Below are 22,220 nucleotides of genomic sequence, written 5' to 3' on the forward strand. Positions count from 1 at the left end.
ACAAGTCCCCCTTCAGGAGGGTCAAAAACAAGAATTTAAGGTCTTCAATAAAGATTAAGATAAGAATTAGTTTAGCTAAGAGCATTCAAGATTGGAATTGAATTTATGTATTGCAATCATTACTCAAGCCACTCAAACCGAAACCCTAATTTAGGACAAGCATTAATGTGAGTTTTAACATAGGATGACATAATATCACAAGTGTGATTGGTACCATGAAGTGTCAGTTTTACACTAATCAACAAAAAATGTTTGTTATACTATGATGGATCTTCTTAACTGAATCACTTAATTACGTACTGTCTTCTTAACTGAAACACTTAATTACATACTTAACTTTTCTCATAAGCCTAGAAGTAAACATGCATAGGGCTCTTTTCCCGACTCAACCTAGGCTTTTCAATTTTGTTCACTTCACTTTGCAAATTTACTTCAAAATGATTTGATACTCTTGGCAAGTTGAGTTATTCAGCTCAAATTTAGCAACCACAAAACCAATACCTTGTTTGATTATCTCTTTTAACATTTAGATCATCCTCCAACCAAAGATTTGAGGATTTCATAGACGTTGAACTTATTCAATGCGGAACTTGTTCACTACATTTATAACCTGGGAAAGCTTAGTTTTAATGCACGTTATTGCGGTTGGTACAAGTCACACTACCATTGTCTCTATCATTATGGATTGGCCACTTGATAAAAAAAAATGGCCATTCAAGATACTTAGTGTAGGTTTGCATTGACATTCATATGAATCGAAAGCCATGAATTAAAGGCTTAAAGGGAGGCATTTTTTGAGCTTCAATCAAGTATCATTCCAAGAGTATGTGAAGAAAAAGCAAATCCAAACACACCCTTATAAAGCAGAACGGTAACCTGGCAAAAACATATTCTTTTTTCATTTTTAGGATCTGAAACCAAATAAAATATAGATGAACCCACTCACGTTTAGAGGGGTCGTCTAGGGCAGGATTTGTGAATGAATATAAGCTGTCGGGTTTGACCAGAACCCAGATTTTGATAATAACTATTGGAGAAGAAACCATCCTTAAAACTAGTTTGTTAATGGAAGCATCAAGGTAAATTCATGCTTTTCTGATGAATAGGGAGCGAAGTTCCCATCCTAACGCACTTGAGTGTTGCACAGTTTTTATAGAATTATAAAGCTCAGAGAAAAATTATTCTTTTCTAGATTGATTAAGAACATATAAAAAATTTTGATTTTGGAGTGTTGGGTTGTTTAAGACTTGAAGTCTCTATCGATTCTTTGTTGAGTTGTCCTCCTGGACACGGCTTTGACTCTGTGCAGAACACCACCACCCACTAGTTTAAATCCTCTCTTGTTGCTTCTCTGTGAGGAGAACACCACATCACACCCCCAGACGCAGTAGTTTAAAGCCTCCTTCTTGTCTGTTTCCCCTTCATCTTTTATACTCTGGTAGCCTACCCTGTATGATCTAAGAACAGCAGAGGAGGAGAAGGAACAGCTCAGAGACACCACACCCAGTGCTTTAAATCTTAAACCATCTCTTGTCTCTTCCCTGTTTCATTCTCCTATACTCTCCAATCATAGCCTGAGTAGAAGAAACAGCCCAGAAGTTGGAACCAAGAAGTAAATCAACAGCTTTATTATTCATCTTCTTCTGGGTGCTAAGTTTCAAAAGAGGAAAGAGATCGCAGTGGTAGAAATGGGGCAACATCATCGTTACCATCTGCCTAGACAGGTTGGAGACGATGAAGAAGATGATAGAGAGTACTCTCCAACCCTTGTTATAGATTGGGGAGCAAATGGGTTTTACAAGAGAACAAAACGCAAGCTACTCCCTCTGTTCTTCCTCTTCTCATTTGTGTCTTGCAGCTTAATCTTGGTCCCTCAGCTCTTCAGCTATTCAGAAACTCTTTCCTTCCTCCGTAAGTATTTTTTTTTTCCTTTTCTCTTAGGCCTCTTTTTCGGCTTTTCCCTTGATGGGTTTTATTTATTAAGTTCTCCCTCTTTAATCAGAATCTTTCCAACTGGGAAACGATGCACCTGATAAAAAAGCTGATGGGTTCTCTTCTTCAAGCTCTAATGGTAAGGACCTCAACCGCCTTTTTTTTCTGCAATTTTTTTTTTTTGTGGGGGGCTGAGGGTGAGATTGGGTTGTGATTCTTATCTGATCAAATCGATTGAGTTGACCAATTTTCTATCTGGGTATGAATTGCAGAGGCTCTTGTTTGTGATAGGAGAGCATTTCGCTATGATACATGTTCGATGAGTGGGGATATAAGGATGCTACCTGCAACTTCTTCTATTATAAACTATATTCCATATGGAAGTCATCATGAACAAGAAACGTTGTTCAATGAAGATGTTGGGTTAGGAGAAATAGAAGAAGAAGAAATACAGCATGAGATAATCAAACCTTATACCCGCAAGTGGGAAACAAGTGTCATGAATACCATTCGTGATGTTGAGCTTATTGTGAAGAAATATCAGCTTACCCCTAGCCATGAATGCGATGTTCGGCACTCTGTTCCTGCTGTTGTGTTCTCTACAGGTGGGTATACTGGTAATGTCTACCATGAATTCAATGATGGACTTATCCCTCTTTACATTACTACTCAACATCTCAAGAAGAAATTTGTGATTGTTGTGGCTGAATACCATAGATGGTGGTTTACTAAATATGGAGATATCCTCTCCCATCTCACTGATTATCCCCCAATTGATTTCTATGGAGATTCGAGAACCCATTGCTTCCCTGAAGCCATTGTTGGTCTCAAAATCCATGATGAGCTCACTGTGAATTCTTCCTTTATGCCTGGGGGTCAGAGTATCAGAGATTTTCGAAATATTCTGGACAAAGCGTATCGGCCTCGGATTAAGGGGATAATTGAAGAGCAGGAGAAAGAGAAATTGGATTTATTGTCATCATCATCAATACCACTTCCATTAGAAGAATTTAAAGGACCAGAGAAATGGCAGCCGGTACTAGTTATCATATCTAGAAATGGATCAAGATCGATAACCAATGAAGCTGAAATGGTGAAGATAGCTGAAGAAATTGGTTTCCAAGTTAAAATCTTGAGGCCAGATTCCTCAACTGAGCTGGCTTGGCTTTATTATGTTCTCAATTCTAGTGATGCCATGATTGGTGTGCATGGTGCTGCCATGACACACCTCCTGTTTATGAGGCCTGGAACTGTGTTCATCCAAGTTGTCCCTCTTGGCACTGATTGGGCTGCTTATACTTACTATGGTGAACCTGCAGTGAAGCTTGGCCTCAAGTATGTTGGTTATAAATTACTTCCACAAGAAAGTTCCTTGTATGAACAGTATGATAAAAATGATGTTGTGCTTAGAGATCCTGATAGTGTGAATGCCAAAGGTTGGCAATTCACTAAGAAGATCTATCTTGAAGGCCAGAAGGTTCAACTGAATCTCAAAAGATTTCGCAAGCGATTGGAGCGCACATATGAGCACACCGTTGCTCAGAGAACTCGGAAGCAACTACAGATCCCACAGTGATCTTCAATACATCTAGTCTTTCTTCACCCATTACTTAATTGTTTGACATTACTGTTCTATTGAATTTCACATGTTCTGCTCAAGAAAATGATTGTAAAGCTTGTGTATGTAGTGATCGTTTTCTTTTGTTTCCTCTTCTGTGTACACCTGTAAATAATAAAGACAATAACCAGGCCCCATTTTTGTATTTTCTTGAGATGAAATGTGTGAAGGCAGAATAAATTCATTGGTTTATGAACTTGTAGATTTTTCTGTGCATCACTGGACTAATCTGATTGATATGTTGAGTGAAGCTTTAAACTATGCCCCCAGGAAACATTTTAGGCCTTTCTTAATGATGGGTTTAGACTTGTAGGAATTTAATCCTCTTTGTTTCTGCTTGATCACAAAAAAGTTTTCTATTTTAACAAATCTTTGTAATATGATTGTATCCTGAATTTTCTTTTCATTTAGCTCTGATTTTTCATCATTAAATAAGTCAAAGATCAAATCATAACTGACCAGAATATATTTTACTAACCACCTAATAATTCCCAGTGACTAACTACTCTAATCACATCTGTTGAACAGGGTGTGACAGTGAGAGGAGATTTTAATACCTCAATCACAGATAATGTTCTTTCTTGTGTATCAAGAATGGAGTTGTGTTTGGAACCAAGTATTACTATTTCTTTCTCGTCGAAAGTTTAAACATCTGTTAATTTGCAGTCCCAGCACAAAAGAATCGTATCCTTGGATGATTAAACCTTGTTTTGATTCATTCTTATTAATCTTTACTTCTTCTTGGCTTCCATTGATAATCTAGTCTCTACTTTTCTATGACACCCTAGGTGGTTATGTTTAACAGACCCTCTTTTTATATAAACCCCCAGGCCTTGGGTGTTGGGTACCTTTCTTCCATTACATAGTGAAGCATCTTCAGTTTGTTTCTGGACATTCTACCCAAGAAAAAAAGCTTGTGTGTGGACATAAGAATGAATAGATTGCATTGATGCCTAAACCATGATAAGTCTGTTCTTCTTGCCTTGTTTCTGTTTCAATTTAGACTTTCTTGGTGTTTGTTTTAATAGATAATCATGCTGGAGATAGATTTATCAGTTATAAGAGAATTCAATTTCTAGATAATTAAGAGAACTTGAGTTTAACACAGGTGTTGGAAAAACACAACCTCAATATTTGGACTTTATGGTATCTTTCTTTCTATGGTAATGGTTTACAGAACAGTACTTCTGGTAGTTCACATGTTTTATTGGTAGTAAAGTATGGATGGGCAAGGGATTGAATATCTCCTCTTGGTCTGTGAAAGAGGCAAGATGTCTTCTATAGATCTGTGATCTGCAACCTAATCCTCTGAAAATGTTCATTGAGAACAGTACTTCAGGATTACAGAACAGTACTTTTGGTAGTTTACATGTTTTATTGGTAGGAATGTATGGATGGGAAAGGGATAGAATTTCTTCTCTGGGTCTGTGAGAGAGGCAGATGTCTTCTATAGATCTGTGATCTGCAACCTAATCTTCTGAAAATATTCATTGAGAAATGATTTCCAAGGAACAGGGTAGGGTGTTATCTAGTCTGACTAGTTCTTTCCTGAGAATCTTTTGTAAATCAGACTTTTTCTGTACAGAATAAATTTTTCCCACAAGGGTGCAATCCCAGAAAAAGAAATTAAAGGGTTGAAACCAAGATACTTATCTTTTGGGAGTTCTAAACAATGGTTGGGAACTATCAAAAAATAAAACATGGTTGGAAAACTGATAGGTTTAAATCAATTATTCAAGATTTCAATATCACGTGACAATATTTTAAGTTTACCGTTTGTTTGTTTGTATATTTTTTATTTAGAGAAGAAGTGGTCTATCATAATTTATAATATTAAAGTTTTGTGAATATGTAGTCGAGATGTGCATAAATTGGCCTGAATGAACCTCAAATCCTAAAAAAAGAAATTAAAAAAATGTCAAAGTTTACAAATTTTCAACTTCATACGTATATGGACTAAGTGAAGATGATTCATGCACTATCTTAGGGTTCACAAGTCTCTCTCTAAGTTTTACTGTCTCTCATTATACTTGGGTGCAAAAAAAAGTTGAATCTTTATTTAAAATCTCCATCAATAACAAAAAATATATATTTTAGTTTATATTCAGTAACTCTTAGATTACCAAAGCCAACTTTGTCACCCACAGGCTAGCAACTATTTTGTTTTGTTAATGCCTTCCAACAGTTTGTGTTTTACAAGATTCTTGGAAAGCATTATAAGTAATCTTATCCCCATACCAGGTTTGATGATATCAATGCAATAATGGAATTATTTATGATTAATTTTTCAGGTAACTGTTCTTTCTTTAGGTCATGCTCTGGTCCCAATGGAGCACAGCCAAAGGGCTTTTTCAGGGCTTGGCTTTGGTTCTGCAACACAACCTCCAAAGGCATTGGGAACATGAGATTCTTGGCCTATTCCTCAATCCTTACCTGCAACTCTGCAATTTGATAATTGATCAATGATAAAGAGGCAGATTAGGTTGTTGTCAGAGTGTAAATCAACAATATTATTCGTGTTCTGAATATCAAGAAGACAGGAACCACCATTAATTGAAGGTTGTTTCAGCACTCGTGGCTTTTACCCATTTGCTTCAAGCTTATCAGCTTATTGATGGTTCATTAATCTTCTTCAGGGGAACCCACTTGATGAAAGACTTCTGATCCTTTGGATATGAGTTACATGAGATCTATGAGGACTCATGATGACTTAAGTAAGTTCGACCAAAAAAAATGATGGGTTTTAAGTTATCACTGCATCAACTATGTCTAAGAGCAAATAAATTTACTCTGTTTCAGTAGTTTAAAAAAAAAAAGAATGAAATTCTATTTTATTACATGATGAACTTGGTGCCCAAGGTTTGCATACAAGCGGAGACTTGGAGGGATAATTCTCCTACATAATCTTATCTCAATAATGTTTGCTGAACGGTTGCTTTGATGCTCAAAATAATTGGGTTTGATTTTGATTTTTGAAAATGGAATTTAGTCTGGTTGAGTTTTTTGTTAGAAGTATTGGTTTAAATTAAATAGTTAGAATTTATTTTATTATTATTATTATTATTATTGTTAATTTATAATGGAATTCGTATTTCTAATTTTCTACTTCTCCCTCATCAAATCTCTCACTGAATTCCGTGACAAGACACCCTCTAAGTCATGGCACTAGGGTGATTCAAAACCATAATCGCTTATTATCATATCATTTGTAGGATCAAGTGTTTGCTAGTCATCCAAAATTCAAACTTGTGTAGAAAGTTCAATTTTATTTCTTTAGACTCCAACCAACACGCATCATGATTTAAACCGGGATCTAGAACGAGACCTTGAATCACCACAATACCATCAAGATATATAGAACCTCATAATGACATTGTTTTGGGGTACGATATCAGATGGGTTATCGGTTGTCTGCAAAACTGATACGATACCATTAATATACTGGATGGATAGATAATATCGGATAAATTAGCCCCTAATTTCCCATAAGAAACTGGATACTTTAGTGTTTTACCCCATGGTTACACTGATACAACTCAACCTAACTACTTCCTCTAAACAATATTTCAAGAAGTGTGAATAATTTGATGTCTCTTAGAAATTGTTATCATCTAGAAAGATAGACCAAAATACCTCTTTAGTGGTTGATTATTTGGCCATCAACTATCTCAACCACCCCCCCCCCCCCCCCCCCCCCCCAAAAAAAAAAAGTAAAGTAACCAATGGTGAAAATTTGTCAATTTTTGTACTCTTTATAACCTTCTCGCCATTCTTTTTTTTTTTCATCATCATCAACCCAATCATAAGGACTGGTCTATATGCCCAAATAAAGGGAAGAAAGGAAGGTGTGGAAAGACGGAGACTTGAATCTGAGACATCCGTAGTCTTACTGCCTCTATATAAGAGGCTACCACCATTTTGCTAAAAACATGTCCCTTCTTGCCAAATCTACAAGAATTTATCAAATCATATTTTCACTTGCTTTTATGCCAAAAGACGTAAATTGTTCTCATTCAGCTCAATATTTCCAGACATCCCTTATTTGGTTGTGGGCCTTATAAGAGATCGATGCAATTTATTAAACATACATTTGTTGTCGTACCTGACTTTGAAACCAACCCGTATCGATTTTCTTATTAATTGACGTTTAATTGGCATATTAATTGGCAAATTATTCTCTTTTATGCTTTATTTAGAAAATAAAAAGGCAAAAGGTTCATGAAAAATCCCTAATCCTCATATACATTCACAAAATCCTCATTCCCATTGTTTTCCATTTTTTTCTTCATGTTTCTTCTTCATTTACAAGTCACAAGACTTGCAACTTGCTTGTCGTCAACCGTTACCTTTGTTAGATTGACTCAATCCATTGACAAGTTACTTAATTCGTTTTCCATAAGATGTCTAAGTTGAAAAAGACATGCAAACAAGATTTGCTTCAAGCTTGAGTGCAATGGTCACTGAAATAATGTAGAACGTGTGGTTTAAGACAAATAAAAGGGATGCATACTCAATATTAGAACCGTTGATCATAGTCCTTCGCTTGGTTTTATTTTTGTATGAGGACATGCAAAGGCCAAGGAACATTATCATAGAACATTCCAACAAAAACTCATCAAAGTATTGAAAGTGTTTAAAAGGTAGAAAAGAAATAGACATAATATATCATGTACCTATGATTCTTTTTTTAAAGCAATATTTTGTGAACTTAATGAGTTACATGCTTATTTATCTTAGATGTGGAGATTCAAAAGGATAAAAAATAGTTTCAATATAGGTTTTTGTTTTTTTGTTTTTTTGGTAACAAATAAACGGGGTTAACTAACCCAAAAGAAGCTAATCAAGCATGCAAAAGTTTATCCGCCAGTAAGATCTCCTCCATTTCTTGGGGTGGATCTAGAAAGACTCACGAAGGTTCCTCTAAAGATGTCGGTATCTTTGTGATCCAATCAGCAGCATAGTTGGACTCCCGATACACATGTTGGAATCTAATTCCTCCATTGTTTCCCACTTTGTCCTTTATTACATGCACCATTCTTGCTATTCTCCCTTGTAATCTTGCATTTGGCTTCAGCAAATCAATAGCTGTGAGAGAGTTGGATTTCACATGTAAAAGCATGAAATTCCTTTTGCATGCAAATTCAATTCCTTCGGAGATCGTCTGCAACTCAGCTTCCAAAATGTTCGTCTCCATTGTTCTCTTCACGAAACCTCCAACAAACTTGTTGTATTATTTTTAATATAATAAAATAATAAACGTTTCATTTAAAATTGGATTTATAAGTGCGGAAACTTTCCTTTGTTTATTTTAGGAAAGTGTGTTATATAGTCCCACATTGGAAACCGAGATGTCGGAATCCAAGTTAATTAATAGGTACTGCCTATTAACTTTGATTTAATATCAAAAGACATGCCAATGGGTGTGCATTGTACGAGCGAGGACGGGACCGGGCACGCGCGGCGGGGCGGGCCGTTAGGCGTTTGGCGCACAGCACACCAGCACTAGCACTAGCACTAGCACGAGCGAGATCAGATCTGAACCGCTATTTTGATCAACGGCGATCTAGGGCGATGGAAGTAGATCCATAAATGTCATCTTGATGGTTCAACTCGGACCGAGACGTGCGGCCGAACGATCCAACGGCTCAAATCGAACGTGGCATTTGTATCCCTATAGAGAGGTGCACCCATACGAATAGAGTCATGAACTGTTCAGTAGAGGCACCGCAATGCCTATAAATCCTCTCTAGTTTCTCAACAGCAGAAGATAAGAAAATCCGAAGTTTCTCGTCGAGTTTTGTCCGTGCTTTGCAAAACCGGGAAACAACCTGAGTTTGGGCCTTCGTATCCCGGGAGACGGTTCGCCGGTACCTCTAGCACCTTCCGTGAGGGGCGAATTACGCTTAAGGACGCGACATAGTAACGTGCCTAGAAGCTTCCGCTTGTCATATGTATCTCGTGCTCCTGATTACACCAGGTTTTACTTTTTCTAACAAAACTTGCCCTTGATGTTTTGAAGTACACCTCCTCTGACTCCTATCTAACTGTATCCTCCTTTACATAGTGATGCATCCACATTGATTTAAACTAATTTTCCTCAGAATGGCACCATCCACCAACACTTCTAGGGCATTTGGATTTTATTGCTCCCTCCCTGCACGTCCTCCAAACCGAGCTTACTTGATTGTAGGGGTCTAAAGAGAGTTATGCACCGTTACCAAGTCTAGTGAAGGTTTTTTCATGGCTTTCTCTGTTTCTCCATCCCCAAATTTGATACACCACACAGCTGAATTTTATCACCCATTCTGGTTACCAACCATGACCTTTTCCGTACATATTCAGATTTAGCCAGTCCATTTGAATGCTCCCAAATAACCATGTTTGCATTGACTTTAGTAGTAGTCTATTCCAGATACCATGGGCGTAAGAACAATCTCTAGATATTTGTAGTGTACTCTCTGATTCGCATAAATAGAATTTGCACGATGCATGTGATGAAGCTTTCATCTTCCGTAGTCTAACATTTGACAGCAGAAAATTATGGTTGAGAATCCACATGAAAGTACAAATTTTGTTCGGCATTTTAAGTTCCCACAGCTTCTTCCAGTAGGATTCACTAAAATTTGCAATTTTTTTGAACCGTCTTGGCCATCCTACTCTTCGCTTTCCAAATGGGGGAGTCGGTAGGGCAAGTAGCGAACCTTCTTTCCTTTGGTCATTACCATATTTAGCTTTCAAAATTGTCTTCCACATGTTTTCTTGGCTCATAAATTTCCCTACTAATTTCATAAAAAATGCTTCATTTACTGTCGCCAAAATTCCTAAAGCCCAACCCCCCCCCCTCTCCTTTGGTTTACATAGTCTCCCAACAAATGAGATGAGAGCGTTTATGACTTTTGAGTATCACCCCAAACAAAAACACAAGCTGCCTTCTCAACTTCCTGTAGTATTCCTTTTGGGAGAGGGCCAGATTGCATTGAATATATGGGGAAATTGACGTGACTACTGATTTGGCAAGTGTAAATCTTCCATCCATGGAAAGAGAGCTTACCTTCCAACAAAAGAGTCGTTGCTAATTTGAACTCGAGATACCGTCCAATGTCTTTTGTTTGAGTGAAGCCACTTGCCTGAGTAATTTCTTGCGCCTAGCTACTCTCCAAGTGAAAGGCTTTGTTTATGGAGGCATGAGAACTCTGAATTTAATTACAAAAAATTACTCTTAATTTTCACAAAGACTAATTACTCTCTCCTCTCCTCTATTTTTACTCCCGTACTTATTCAAATCAAACATATTAAAACACTATTAAACACGTGAAGTATAATTACCGTAAACAACTTATTGGACTGAATCATTGGAAATGTATTACTTGACGTATGGACTGATTAATTACCGTATGTATCCATACCCAAATTATTGCCATACCAGAACTTACTATGGGTGCAACTGGTTTCAGTATGCTGAGACTTGATCTTGATCTTCAGCATTTTTAAGTTTATTCTCTCTTCTGGGATTGCTGTTCAGGATAAAATGAATATGTAATGACAAACATGGTGCATTCAGCTTAAAAAATGATTTGACTGGCAATAGCGCTCTGACCATAGAAAAAATCTGCCCAAGACGCAAGACTAGTAGATATATCAATGAAGGGGGATGCAAAACTGAGAAGTTTCTGTAAACCAATTGTTAGATATTCAATGAATTCTATGTAATGAATCATTGACACCGTGGAGTACCAATAAAAATGAACTTGAATGAACAAAATGGATCTTCTAACCCATTTAAATCAATTGTGACTTGAGAGGGAGAAACAGAGGAAGAAAAAAAAACAAAGAACTCCTATCCCTCCTGTACATTACTGCTACCTCATTTCTAGAATATGAATCAAGAAATGAACTCCTATCCCTCATTGTGACTTGAGAGAGAGAAACAGAGGAAGAAGAAAAGAAAAGAAAAAAAAAAACAAGGAACTCCTATCCCTCCTGTACATTACTGCTACCTCATTTCTAGAATATGAATCAAGACTTGTCATCAGGGATACGCTGGAATGCTTCAAGAAATATGTCATGAATCCTAACCCAGAAGTCAGCAAGTGAGCATGCTTAGAGTTAAAGCATATTTGTCAATAGATCACAATATTATTCTTGTCAGCACAAAAGTTTCAAAACCAACGCTTTGCCATATGTGTTGGTGAGTGGACAGGAGGAGGTGTCCTGGCATTTCGGGTTTCATTTGATTCTGCAAAATGGAATAAAACAAACATGAGAAATTAATCCACAAAATCAATAAAACGCATATAAGAATTCCTTCTTTGCAGACACATTGAAAAGACATTCTTGTCAGATCGACTTACGACATCCAGCTGACCTTCCCCCCAGTGAAGATCTCCGGGAATTCTCCATCCCCAGAGTCTGACCACCTGTGATTGATTGCCTCCTCATTGCCCTTGCACTGGATACTAGTGGTGACTTTCCATCAATACTGTTATCTGTGCCATGGGAGGGTGAGTGTGTTTCCATTTTACGAAGCACATTTCTGTAAGTTTACATAATGTTAGTTGTTTGCACAATATTTATCTACTAGAGTATAATGATTCAGTGGTTACCTACTTTTTCTCAGAACCATGAATCAATTTCCCAATGTTTTGAAGTGATTTCTTTACTTGAGATCCTTTTTTACTTGCACTACCATTCAAGCTGGGTGTGTGATACTTCTTAGAAAGGTTAAGGTCCCTTTGTGACACAATCTGAATCTCATTCCTTGCATGTATCTGTGGCTCCGGTGTCTTTGGTGGTTGGAGATGTCGAATTCCCATTCTGCTATCAGTTTCTAAAGTTTGGCTTCGAGAAACTGAGTTGTTAAGGCTACGAGGAATATTGCTATGACACACAACTGTCATGGAATTGCCATCAGTGAAATTACCACTGCTGGTGATTTCTGGATTTTGAAACTGGCCCACATAGCTACATCCATTATTCCAAGCATTCTGTGAGAGAGACGGTGCAACATACTGGTGTACCATTCTGGTAACTTGAACCTGAAACAGTTGAAGATAGATTGGGGAACAATCAATATAATGGTTGGTACAACAATTTTTATGTAAACAGCAAAACAGTAAAAGATTTGCTCACATCTTCAGATTTTCTTAACTGCATTTGATCCTTGTCACACTTGAGGCCCTCCAAACTGAATCCTTGGGGATAAACCAGTGTATGCTCAGTTCTGACTTTTGCTTTTAAAACAGGTGTTTTTGATCCCTTCTTGTTTTCATGATTCATTGCCTTCTCGGGCCTTGTAATACTTGAGCTTTCAATACTCAATCGTCGATTGCGTGGGGGTGTGCATTCAGTTGCTTTTGGCTTTTCGCAATGAGATCTCAGCTCCTTTGCTTTATCGAACTGTATCTCCTGTGCTTCTTTCCTTGCCAACACCTTTTTCAGACTCTCAACCTGCAAGATAGCTTATTAAACCCTTGTTTTCCAAGATGGATCAGGATTTAACCAAATCGGCTGTCTTCTGACAATTATCAGCTAATGGTTTTATCCTGTAATCCACAACTTATCACTAGACATGTGATTATCATTGAGTGTTTTGAATCAAAATACAAATGAGCATTACTCTATTGTCGTTACCAAAGAGTGCTGAACCAAAATATGAGAAATTTGGATAAAAACCACAAGGATAATTTCTTCTAAGTGCCAGCAGCCTCGGGCTTCAATTGTTTTTTTCTAGTCTAAGATCATGCAAGTGCTGGATCAGAAAGCCCAAACCATAGAGATCTGCAACTTTAGATATAGACCAGCATGCATGCCTTCATTTCTTATTTGAATTGACAGAAACACCAAAATGCATTCTTAGAAAGAAGTTATATGTGAATTCCACTAATTCTCTAAAATGCACCATGCTAAAGAAATGACCCCCTAAATAGAAAAACATACCTGTTCCCTAAGTTCCCTAATCTCACTGCTCTCTTTGTTCAAACGAGCAACACCCAATTGAACAGCTGAAACTCTCTGAGCAAACTTCAAAGTGCTAATGGTTTCCCCATATGAATCTGCTTCTGGGCTCATATGAGCAAACATTAAGGTTTTTGCACGCCCTCCTACAAGTAATATATAATATTCAAGAAAGAAACAGTCAGAATATGACTTGGAAGAGATACGCTTGAAGTTAAGCCTCATACAATTAGGAATTGAAGAAAACAACTGACTAGTAAATTGCAACCTAAAGAGTCTTGCAATAGTTGTGTGAGCTTGCTGTTTCTGTAAGGGACGTGTGAATTTTTTTGAGCCAAGGCTGTAATTACGTCTCCCAAACAAGAAAGAGACTTGTTGATATGTAGTGCCTCCTTAAGCCTGTCCCCTGTGACTTCAGATTTGTCGACCCTCTCACTTCCTGCAAGGTCTACCAAGTGCAGACAGCTACGAAGGATGCTTCCAGATTTATCTTTCCCTTGTACATGTACTGTCAAGATGCTGTGAGCAATCATGAAACCACCAAAGCAGTTGTTAAGGTATAGCTACTAATGATTTCATTCTGATTTTTATGTTTCCTACTTTATTCTTATTGTTGAACCTGTTGCTACGAAAATTATTGAATGAATATTTAATTGAAGAATGGACACAGACCTGTGGGAGCGGCTGCTTTGGTTGTTGAGTGCAGTCGAACTAACTACACGGTTCAGCCCCCCAAGCTTCATCAAATTAAGGACATCCTCAGTTGACTTCACAGGATACATTGTAGCACCAGGAAGACTCAACCCCCCATTGCTTGTACAGGTTCTTATCTCTAATTTATTACCAGTTAAGGATCCAAAATTTTACTGCTTTGCCAAATAACTTGAAAAAATGAAAGCATAAGAGTACCTTTCCAAACCCCCCCCCGGCGCACATACACACACACACTCAAAAAAAATCTAAAAGGAAGATAAAAGGATATTTTGAGCTTGATGTGTCTTCTACTAGAAGATCCCTTACTTGTTCATTGTAAATTTCAACCATTTGAATATGAACATCATAATCCATTATATCCTTCCTTTTACCAGAAATATGGAAGAGGTCATTGAGAGCACGATAGTTGATTCCCCTATCCTTTATGGATCCATCAGATGGACCACACTGGCACCAGAGATACAAATTAGATGACTAGATGACCACATATATTGGATATTATTGTTGCCGTAATCTAGCCAAGGATCTTACCATGGTGTGTGTTTTACCGGATCCTGTCTGGCCATAGGCAAATATGCAAACATTGTAACCATCCATGACAGACCTAATTAACGGTTTGACATCCTGAAACACCTCCTCTGAAAAAGCAGTAGATAAAATGAGAGGTCATGGCTTTTTGTATGCCAAAGAACATAAAATTTTGATATAGGATTACCCTGGGTAGCAGTTGGACCATAGATCATGTTAAAGTGAAAAGTTTTCTCTGGGTCTCTTTGTGGTTTTGCTGGGTCAACAATCACGAGAGAACCATCTTCTCCAATAAAATCTACAACACCATTTGACTCAGCATCGAAGGTAGGCCTGATTCTGCAGTACACTCTAATATTTCCTATAAAAGAAAACTTCAATTAGAATTTGAACACAACATAACAATAGTTACACTCAGCAGTATAGACACACCTTTTAAATCCTGGACCATGTTATGGAGCTTCCTGTTTTCCTTCACTACCCATTGATACCGAAGAGCAGCAGTAGAAAGCGGTTGGACCTGGTTTCCTGAAACATATAAGGAAAACAAAGCATTATTAAGTTCCACGAGGATTTTTCATTCAGATATGATATTTTGAAACTAATAAGACAAAATATACTCAAAAACCTTGAACTCCCTCCCAGGCTCCCAGAATTAAAACTCAGATAAGCACAGAGAAGAACTGTATTTGTTGCTTTAAACCTTCTCATTCATGTATTATGCTTCTCATTCACATTACAAGCGTACCTATCTGTTTTAAGTCATTCTGCAATTGAGACTGTAGAAGTTCAAACTCTTCTTTTGCGCTTGACAATAATGACCTGAGCTCCTGCAAAGATAACATCATCTGTAAGCATCCCCCCAACATGTAGGCATGTAGAGACAAAACTGGCTTGGAAGATACTTCATTTTGTTTTATTTATTACCACACATGACATCACCATAATATTCTCCTAGAGAGAAAAGAGAACTTATGGATATTTTCTATAACATGTGCAATTTTGGATAACCTGTACATATAGATTGCTTTTCTGTAAATCAAGAAACTACAAAACAGGTGGTCTCAGGTTCATGCAGATCATCACATAATGAGATGAAATCATGGATTAGGCAAAACAAATAAAATCATATTCATTGTTTTGTGTGTGTGAGTGTGTGTGTGGGTATCCAAGGGTCGGGGGAGGGTAGTTCATATTTTTCAAAGAAAAACTGCAACCTTAAATTAGTATGTTGTCCAAAACAGCATTGAAATAGAATCAAGTATACTGAATTGCTCAATGGGGACCTGTGAAGTATCCATTATGGTTCACGACAAACTAGATTTTCAAGTTTATTACATTTTCGTGTTACTTGAAGAGTAATAAAATTCAGAGATAGCCAAGTACAGATTATTTAGATGAAGACACCAGCTAGTGGGTTTAAATAGCAAGTTGAGTACATAAACAACAACTTCATTTTATAAGCATTAAATTCTTAATTGATATTTGTTCTATACCCCTTTGAGTGAGACTAAGGCTATATTCAATTTTGAGTGAAGGAAATGAATATGAAAGAACAACAGTAAAATAACAACAAAAAGAGGCAGATGGTCCTTTATAAGCCCCACCCAGTTAAGCTTCCCCACTTGACCTTGCAAATTTGTGGAATGAGGAGAAGTGATACTGGCACTTTCAATCATTATAGTATAATTTGGTTTGGCTATAATTCCAATTTCAAAGTCAAACTCAATCATTTAACAGTGACCTCTTTTTAGTTATCCCTCTTTATATCAAGTTATGTATTTGAAAAATGGTAGAATAAAGAGGGATAACTAAAAAGAGTTTGCAATCTGCAGTAAAATGAACTCTGTCAAATTTTGTTTCCCTATTCGGATGTGCCTTTTTTATATTGGTCAAGGACTTAAAGCTACACAATCTTTAACGACAGAGTTTCTCGTCAACTTCGTAGAAACTAAAATCTTACAGAAGTAAAAGAAGAAGAAAAACAGCTCACCAGGAGGTCTTTCTCTTGTAATTCCAACATGCGCCAATGGTTACAGTTACCTTTCTTCAAACAAGACTTGCAGCACTGTAGCCAGAATATAATTAGAGTATGTTATCATGGCTAGCAAAGTATAAAATACTCCAAAAGCAAATTGACAAACAATGAAACAAGGATCATGCAATTAATCTTTTAATCAAGATGAAAACTATCCCAACAGGTAACAAATATCTGGCTGCAAAAGCGACTGAAGTCACTAGTACAAAAAATAAGTAGTAAGCTACTAATATAAATGGCAGGACGCTGATCTATGAAGTATTGGTGATGTTTGCAAATTTAATCGAGTTATGTGTCTAATTCATAAGACTACAAAATTATAATTAACACCAGAGGAGCCTTATGTAGTCCTTTATAACTTGACAAGCATTCCAACCAAAAACAAAAACATCCACATAGGCATTACTAATAAAAAAAGGGCAAACCCGGTGCCAAAGGCTTCCGCACAAGCAAAGTCCAGGTGGGCAGTTTTCCTACGCACTCTTACCCCCACAATTTTCTTACGCAGATTATGTGTATAATTCATAAGACGACAAAAATATAATTAACACCAGAGGAGCATTATGTAGTCCTTTATAACTTGACAAGCATTCCAACCAAAAACAAAAACATCCACATGGGCATTACTAATAATAAAAGGGCGAACTTGGTGCCAAAGGCTTCTGCACAAGCAAAGTCCAGGTGGGCAGTTTTCCTAAGCAGTCTTACCCCCACAGTGTTTGCTCGGAGGTTATTTCAATGCCTTGACCTTGTGGCTACGACCGTGGTCCACCAACCATTGCACTAAGGCCTGCCCCTTTGGGTATTACTAATAATAAAAGTATATTAATTGAAAGGATACCAATAAAAATAGTACCCAGTGACAAGGATCCTGTGTTTAGCAGGGCTTTGGAAAGGTCAGATGTATGTAGTCTTACCCTGTTTTGAGAGAGGAGGGCTGCGACAAGGATAGTCTAGGCCGGGCTTTCCAAAACCGGTTTCCACCTTGACCATAACTCAGGGCCTAAAATTCTTGTCCCTGACCCTAAACTTTAATGGGCCAAGCCAAACCTAATCCTACCCCAATTGGACTTAATTGGACATGTTTGGAAGAGGTTGGCCCCTATCGTCCCTAATGGGCCTTGTCCTTGTCCTTGATTGGCCCGATTCCTACCCTTAATTGCCCTATTCATGACCCTAGCCCTAGCCCTAGTCAATTTGACATTAAACTCAATTGATGGAACCTAGAAGAAAGTAAAAGCATAAATAGTGTTAACCCTAAAACAAAGTAACATTCTAGCAATAATTCCTCTCAATCTCTTTGCAATTTGATTTCATGTCCGTTTAGGATTAGGGCCAAAGAATCAGGGACAGGTCAGCACAACAAACACTTATTTCAGGCCCATCCTTGGCCTTAACCTAGCTTTAGGGCCAAAATCTTGAGTACAAGCCCTGTTCAAACTCGGGGCAGGTCAGGGCCACTAGGCAAAATTCGCACCCCTACCAGAGAGGTTGAGCCGAATAGAATGGATAACAATAACATTCTAAAAAAATAGACCGAAGTTTATGAACTCATGGTGGTCAGAGAAATTTATATTTGACGCATACCTTTGAGAAATTTATTTTTTTATTTATACAACTAAATTTCATGCAAGAAGGAAAAAAAACACTCATATTACTAACAGATAAATATTCTTTGAACTTGGAATGGGGGATCCAATCTAACTCGACTGATCCAGTCAGAGTTTGGACAGAATAGGGCAAATGTAGCTGGACAATCTCTTTTTTCTTTTCCCTAGTGGGGGTGGGGAGAGGGTGGAGCTTTGGATGTTAGCAGAACAGTTGTCAGCTCCCTTTATTCCCGGGTAGCTTCAACTGAGTTGTATGTGTTGATCCCAAAATTTGAAACAATGGGTCTATCAAGTTGTTATGATCGTAGTAACATCTTGCTTAAAGGTTCTCAAAAGTGAAATAATTGATCCTAGTTGCACTGATAGCATAAAGACAGCAAGATTTAAAAGAAAAGACATACCTTATAATTTCCAATTGTAGATGCATTCTTTACTGAGTCTGTAGAATCCATAATAAAGCCATTCACTTCTTTAGAAGAATCTTTCAAGACTGTTTTCAACTAAATAAACATAGAAATTCATAATTAGTATTATCAAATCATAAAAATTTTAACTAATCAAAAACAAAAAGCATGTGATGATTCTCTGAATATGAGAGACACTCCAAGTGAGGGCTTTCCTAATGCAGTACAATAACAATACAGATTTTTGCTTGTAAAAGGATAGTATATTTTACTTGCCAAGTTGTGTAACAATATGACATTATCAATGGTGTTTGTACTTCGTTGTACATATTTCACTCTCTAAATTTTATGATCTCGCATGTACTTTGTTATGCGAGAAAGTCGAAGAGGATGGGAAAATGCTTGGTTAGTAAATCTTCTACTATTATGTAGATGAACATAAAGATGCTTTGTCTAGAAGCAAACATCAGGCAGAGCATAATATTTGTTGTGATGGCAGAAGTTGGGTAGGCTACCGAGAACCCACACAAGCAAAAACATCCACCAACAAAAATAGAAGCTAAGAAGCTGAAAGCAAGAATATCCGAGATAGAAAATGAAAAATTTATAATTGCATCAGTACTTTTAGCTGAATCTAGACAAACTTTCAATGAACAGTATGTCATTCACTATTTATGACTGATGAAGTAAGGAATTATTAACATGGACTCTCCTCCTAAATGTTTTAGTACTTTACAAAATTGGATTTTAATGAAATTTAATGGATTTATATTAGCCATGTATCGTCTTCCACTTATTTCATTTTTGTTCCAGATTAAGACCTACAGCCATTAATGGAGTTATATTAATCATGCAAATAAAGGGTTTTGTACTTTGGGATAAAGAAACTCACGTCATGGACTTTTTTAACTGGTTGTTCTTGTAAAATACTTGACATGGTCTTGGTCAACAACCTCAGAGAATCCTACATCAGAAAGTATCAAGTATCGTAGAAGGTTAATTTAATTTGCTGAACTGAAAACCAATAGACAACCACAGCCACCAAGTAATTACCTGATTTCCAGATCGGACTGAAGCGATGAGATTCTGATCCACATTTTCTTTTGAATCCACTAGCAACTGTGCAAGTGTTCCTGCAAGTAAAACTACGTAGTACAAAACTAGAAAGATTAGCACTTTTGCCTATAAAAATTTAAAATTTTAAATAATAATAACGGCAGAAATTGCTCAAATGAAAGTAAAGCACCTTCACGTCTCTGACGTTCTGTATCTACATTTGGTTGGTTTTCAGAGGAAAATGACACGTCCAAGCGCCTGCATGGATCCGATGAACCTGTAGCAGAGCCTTTTGAATACATTCTGCTCGCAGAATGTGAAACCATTGGGGATCTAGCATGTTTATAAAAGCCACTGGCTCCTATTTCTTTCCATTCATGGTAAGATTTAAGGGCTAAAATGCAATCAACGACCTTACAAGAAGAACCAACCTCCAGAGTATCCTGAAGAGGAAAATTTGTGAAAGGATCAATTAGCTAGATGAAAAAAAATCTAATGTTACCATAACTTGTTCCTACTTACCCTTTCAAGCACAAAGGCTTCAAAAGAGGGGAGCTTCAAGTCCTCCACAGCCACCAAGAAGTTTCGGACATTTTCAAAATACTGATAAGCGGGCAATGATTGAGTTTCACAGGAGAGCGAACTTGGATGACCCTCCACCACCTTGCAAAATTCATCATTCAAAAAGGCATAAAATTTAATCAGGAGGTTGAGGGAGATAATTGATATTCAAACCCTAAGAAAAGAAAAATATGCACATCCAAAGATATGAGTGCAGTACCTTCGGCACTGCTCCTGGTCTGATCCTGTTAATGGCATTGCAGAGGAAGATACCATTTCTCAGACAGCTGAGGAATTCTTGCTCGGACGGCTGCTTAGGCAGACCAAGCGGCCCAACCAGGGTTTCGAGCCATCCCGCAGCTTCGAATAGCCTGCAAGCTGCTTTTTGATACATAATTTGAAAAGATTAGAATACAACCTATAATCATTTCTGCAAGAACTAATAAACTGAATAAAGAATCCGAGAAACCGAAGAAGAAAAGTAAAGACCTCCTTCCTCAGCTTTTCTTGAAGCCAAATGCAAGTCATGATCCGTAGTCATTCTTGGAAGGATCTTCCATTGAAAAAAAAACACAAACTTTAGTGCTTCTAGCAAGTTATGATCAAATGGAGCAGCGTTTCTAAAATCGATCAAAGAAAACACCTCGTTCCTTAATAGACCAGTAGAACCAGAGTTCCTACTCGTGTTTTCTTCAGGATGTCTCAAAAAGAGCCTTTAGAATCAGAGAAAATCTACTCTTCTTCTATTACTCTGCAACTGAGAGTAAAAACTTGAGTGATTGCAGAAGAAACCCTAAATTTCTGCTCATATGCAACCGAATTTCGACTCTGCAAAGAGCGAAAATGAATGGATTTCCAAGCCTACTCTCAGAGTCTCAGTTCGGTTCGAAATGAATTCTTTTAATTTAAGAATGTTTTATATAATTTCGGTAAGTGTGTAGAGATTAGTGACTGAGAGAGTAATAGAAAATTCGCTTTAATTCCTAATAATTTTTTTTTAATTATATTTAGGAAGTTTTTTTTCGCTCAGGAGGTTGGGATCCAAACCTGAGGCGTCAGAATCGTAACGTTACTCTTGTGTTTTTTGAATTCAAATTGGTGACTTACGTTGGCTCGAAGATCGTTTGATGGGCCTGGGCTTTTTTCAAAGTCCACAGACATAACTATGGGCTTGAAACGTTGTTTGGGCTTGGATGGTTAGGTGATCACATGACTCTTGATCGTGACATGTGATTATGATCTCTTCCATTCTCAGAGTCGCAACCGTTGGATTTAAAAAAGATAAACATGTGTCACGATATGTGAAACCTTTGTTTGCTTTCATATTTCCTTTCCCTCATTGATGGGAAAAACTTTGCTTTTGCCCAGACTATTTGTTTGATGGAATAAATCATGTGGGAAAAAGAAAACTGCAAAAAAAAGTTGGTTTGTTAAATGGAGTAAGCCTGTAAATTTGGCCTTAGTGGGGCCCAATGGCCCTAATCTATCCTGAGCCCAAACGTGTCAGCGCTAAAATATTCTGGCCCTAAATTAAGGCTAAGGGCAAGACTGAGATTACTATTTATGCTATTTTGGCCATGATTTTCACCCTAATAGTGAACTCCAAGCTAACCTTTGATTCAAGCTCAGATTTTGAGCTTAAGTTTTATATATATAGGGAATGAGAATATTACATGTTGTTAGCAAAGGTCGAACTTATGACTTCTTCACTAAGAGGTGTTGATCTTATCAACTGAATAACCTTGCATTGGCAAATAAATGTGGAGGAAATTCATGTTTCTCTTTGTAGGAGTGAATTTATGAAC

The 22,220-nt window shown here is 37.3% G+C and overlaps 2 protein-coding genes across 2 annotated transcripts; one reads left to right on the forward strand and one right to left on the reverse strand.

Annotated features, from left to right (window-relative positions):
• The first annotated feature begins 1,055 nt into the window (after nucleotides 1-1,055).
• LOC149008358 (Glycosyltransferase family 61 protein) lies at nucleotides 1,056-4,239 on the forward strand. The gene is made up of 3 exons (XM_089167401.1): nucleotides 1,056-1,911; nucleotides 2,003-2,071; nucleotides 2,205-4,239. Exons 1-3 carry the CDS (start codon nucleotides 1,689-1,691, stop codon nucleotides 3,506-3,508), a joined length of 1,596 nt encoding a protein of 531 aa, XP_089023527.1. The 5' UTR covers nucleotides 1,056-1,688; the 3' UTR covers nucleotides 3,509-4,239.
• Nucleotides 4,240-10,851: 6,612 nt separating this feature from the next.
• Nucleotides 10,852-21,288, reverse strand: LOC149008359 (P-loop nucleoside triphosphate hydrolases superfamily protein with CH (Calponin Homology) domain-containing protein). The gene is made up of 20 exons (XM_089165682.1): nucleotides 20,905-21,288; nucleotides 20,636-20,793; nucleotides 20,377-20,517; nucleotides 20,045-20,297; nucleotides 19,852-19,943; nucleotides 19,691-19,762; nucleotides 18,796-18,894; nucleotides 16,740-16,814; nucleotides 15,495-15,576; nucleotides 15,179-15,274; nucleotides 14,934-15,107; nucleotides 14,750-14,856; nucleotides 14,485-14,665; nucleotides 14,177-14,339; nucleotides 13,773-14,023; nucleotides 13,487-13,650; nucleotides 12,680-12,997; nucleotides 12,158-12,585; nucleotides 11,902-12,083; nucleotides 10,852-11,786 (listed from the first exon to the last, which is right to left on the reverse strand). Exons 1-20 carry the CDS (start codon nucleotides 20,954-20,956, stop codon nucleotides 11,710-11,712), a joined length of 3,165 nt encoding a protein of 1,054 aa, XP_089021808.1. The 5' UTR covers nucleotides 20,957-21,288; the 3' UTR covers nucleotides 10,852-11,709.
• Nucleotides 21,289-22,220: the final 932 nt, after the last annotated feature.

The sequence above is a fragment of the Hakea prostrata genome, chromosome 8, assembly GCF_041222555.1.
Source record: "Hakea prostrata isolate BN-2017 chromosome 8, UWA_Hpros_2, whole genome shotgun sequence".
In the NCBI taxonomy this organism is placed as follows: Eukaryota; Viridiplantae; Streptophyta; class Magnoliopsida; order Proteales; family Proteaceae; genus Hakea; species Hakea prostrata.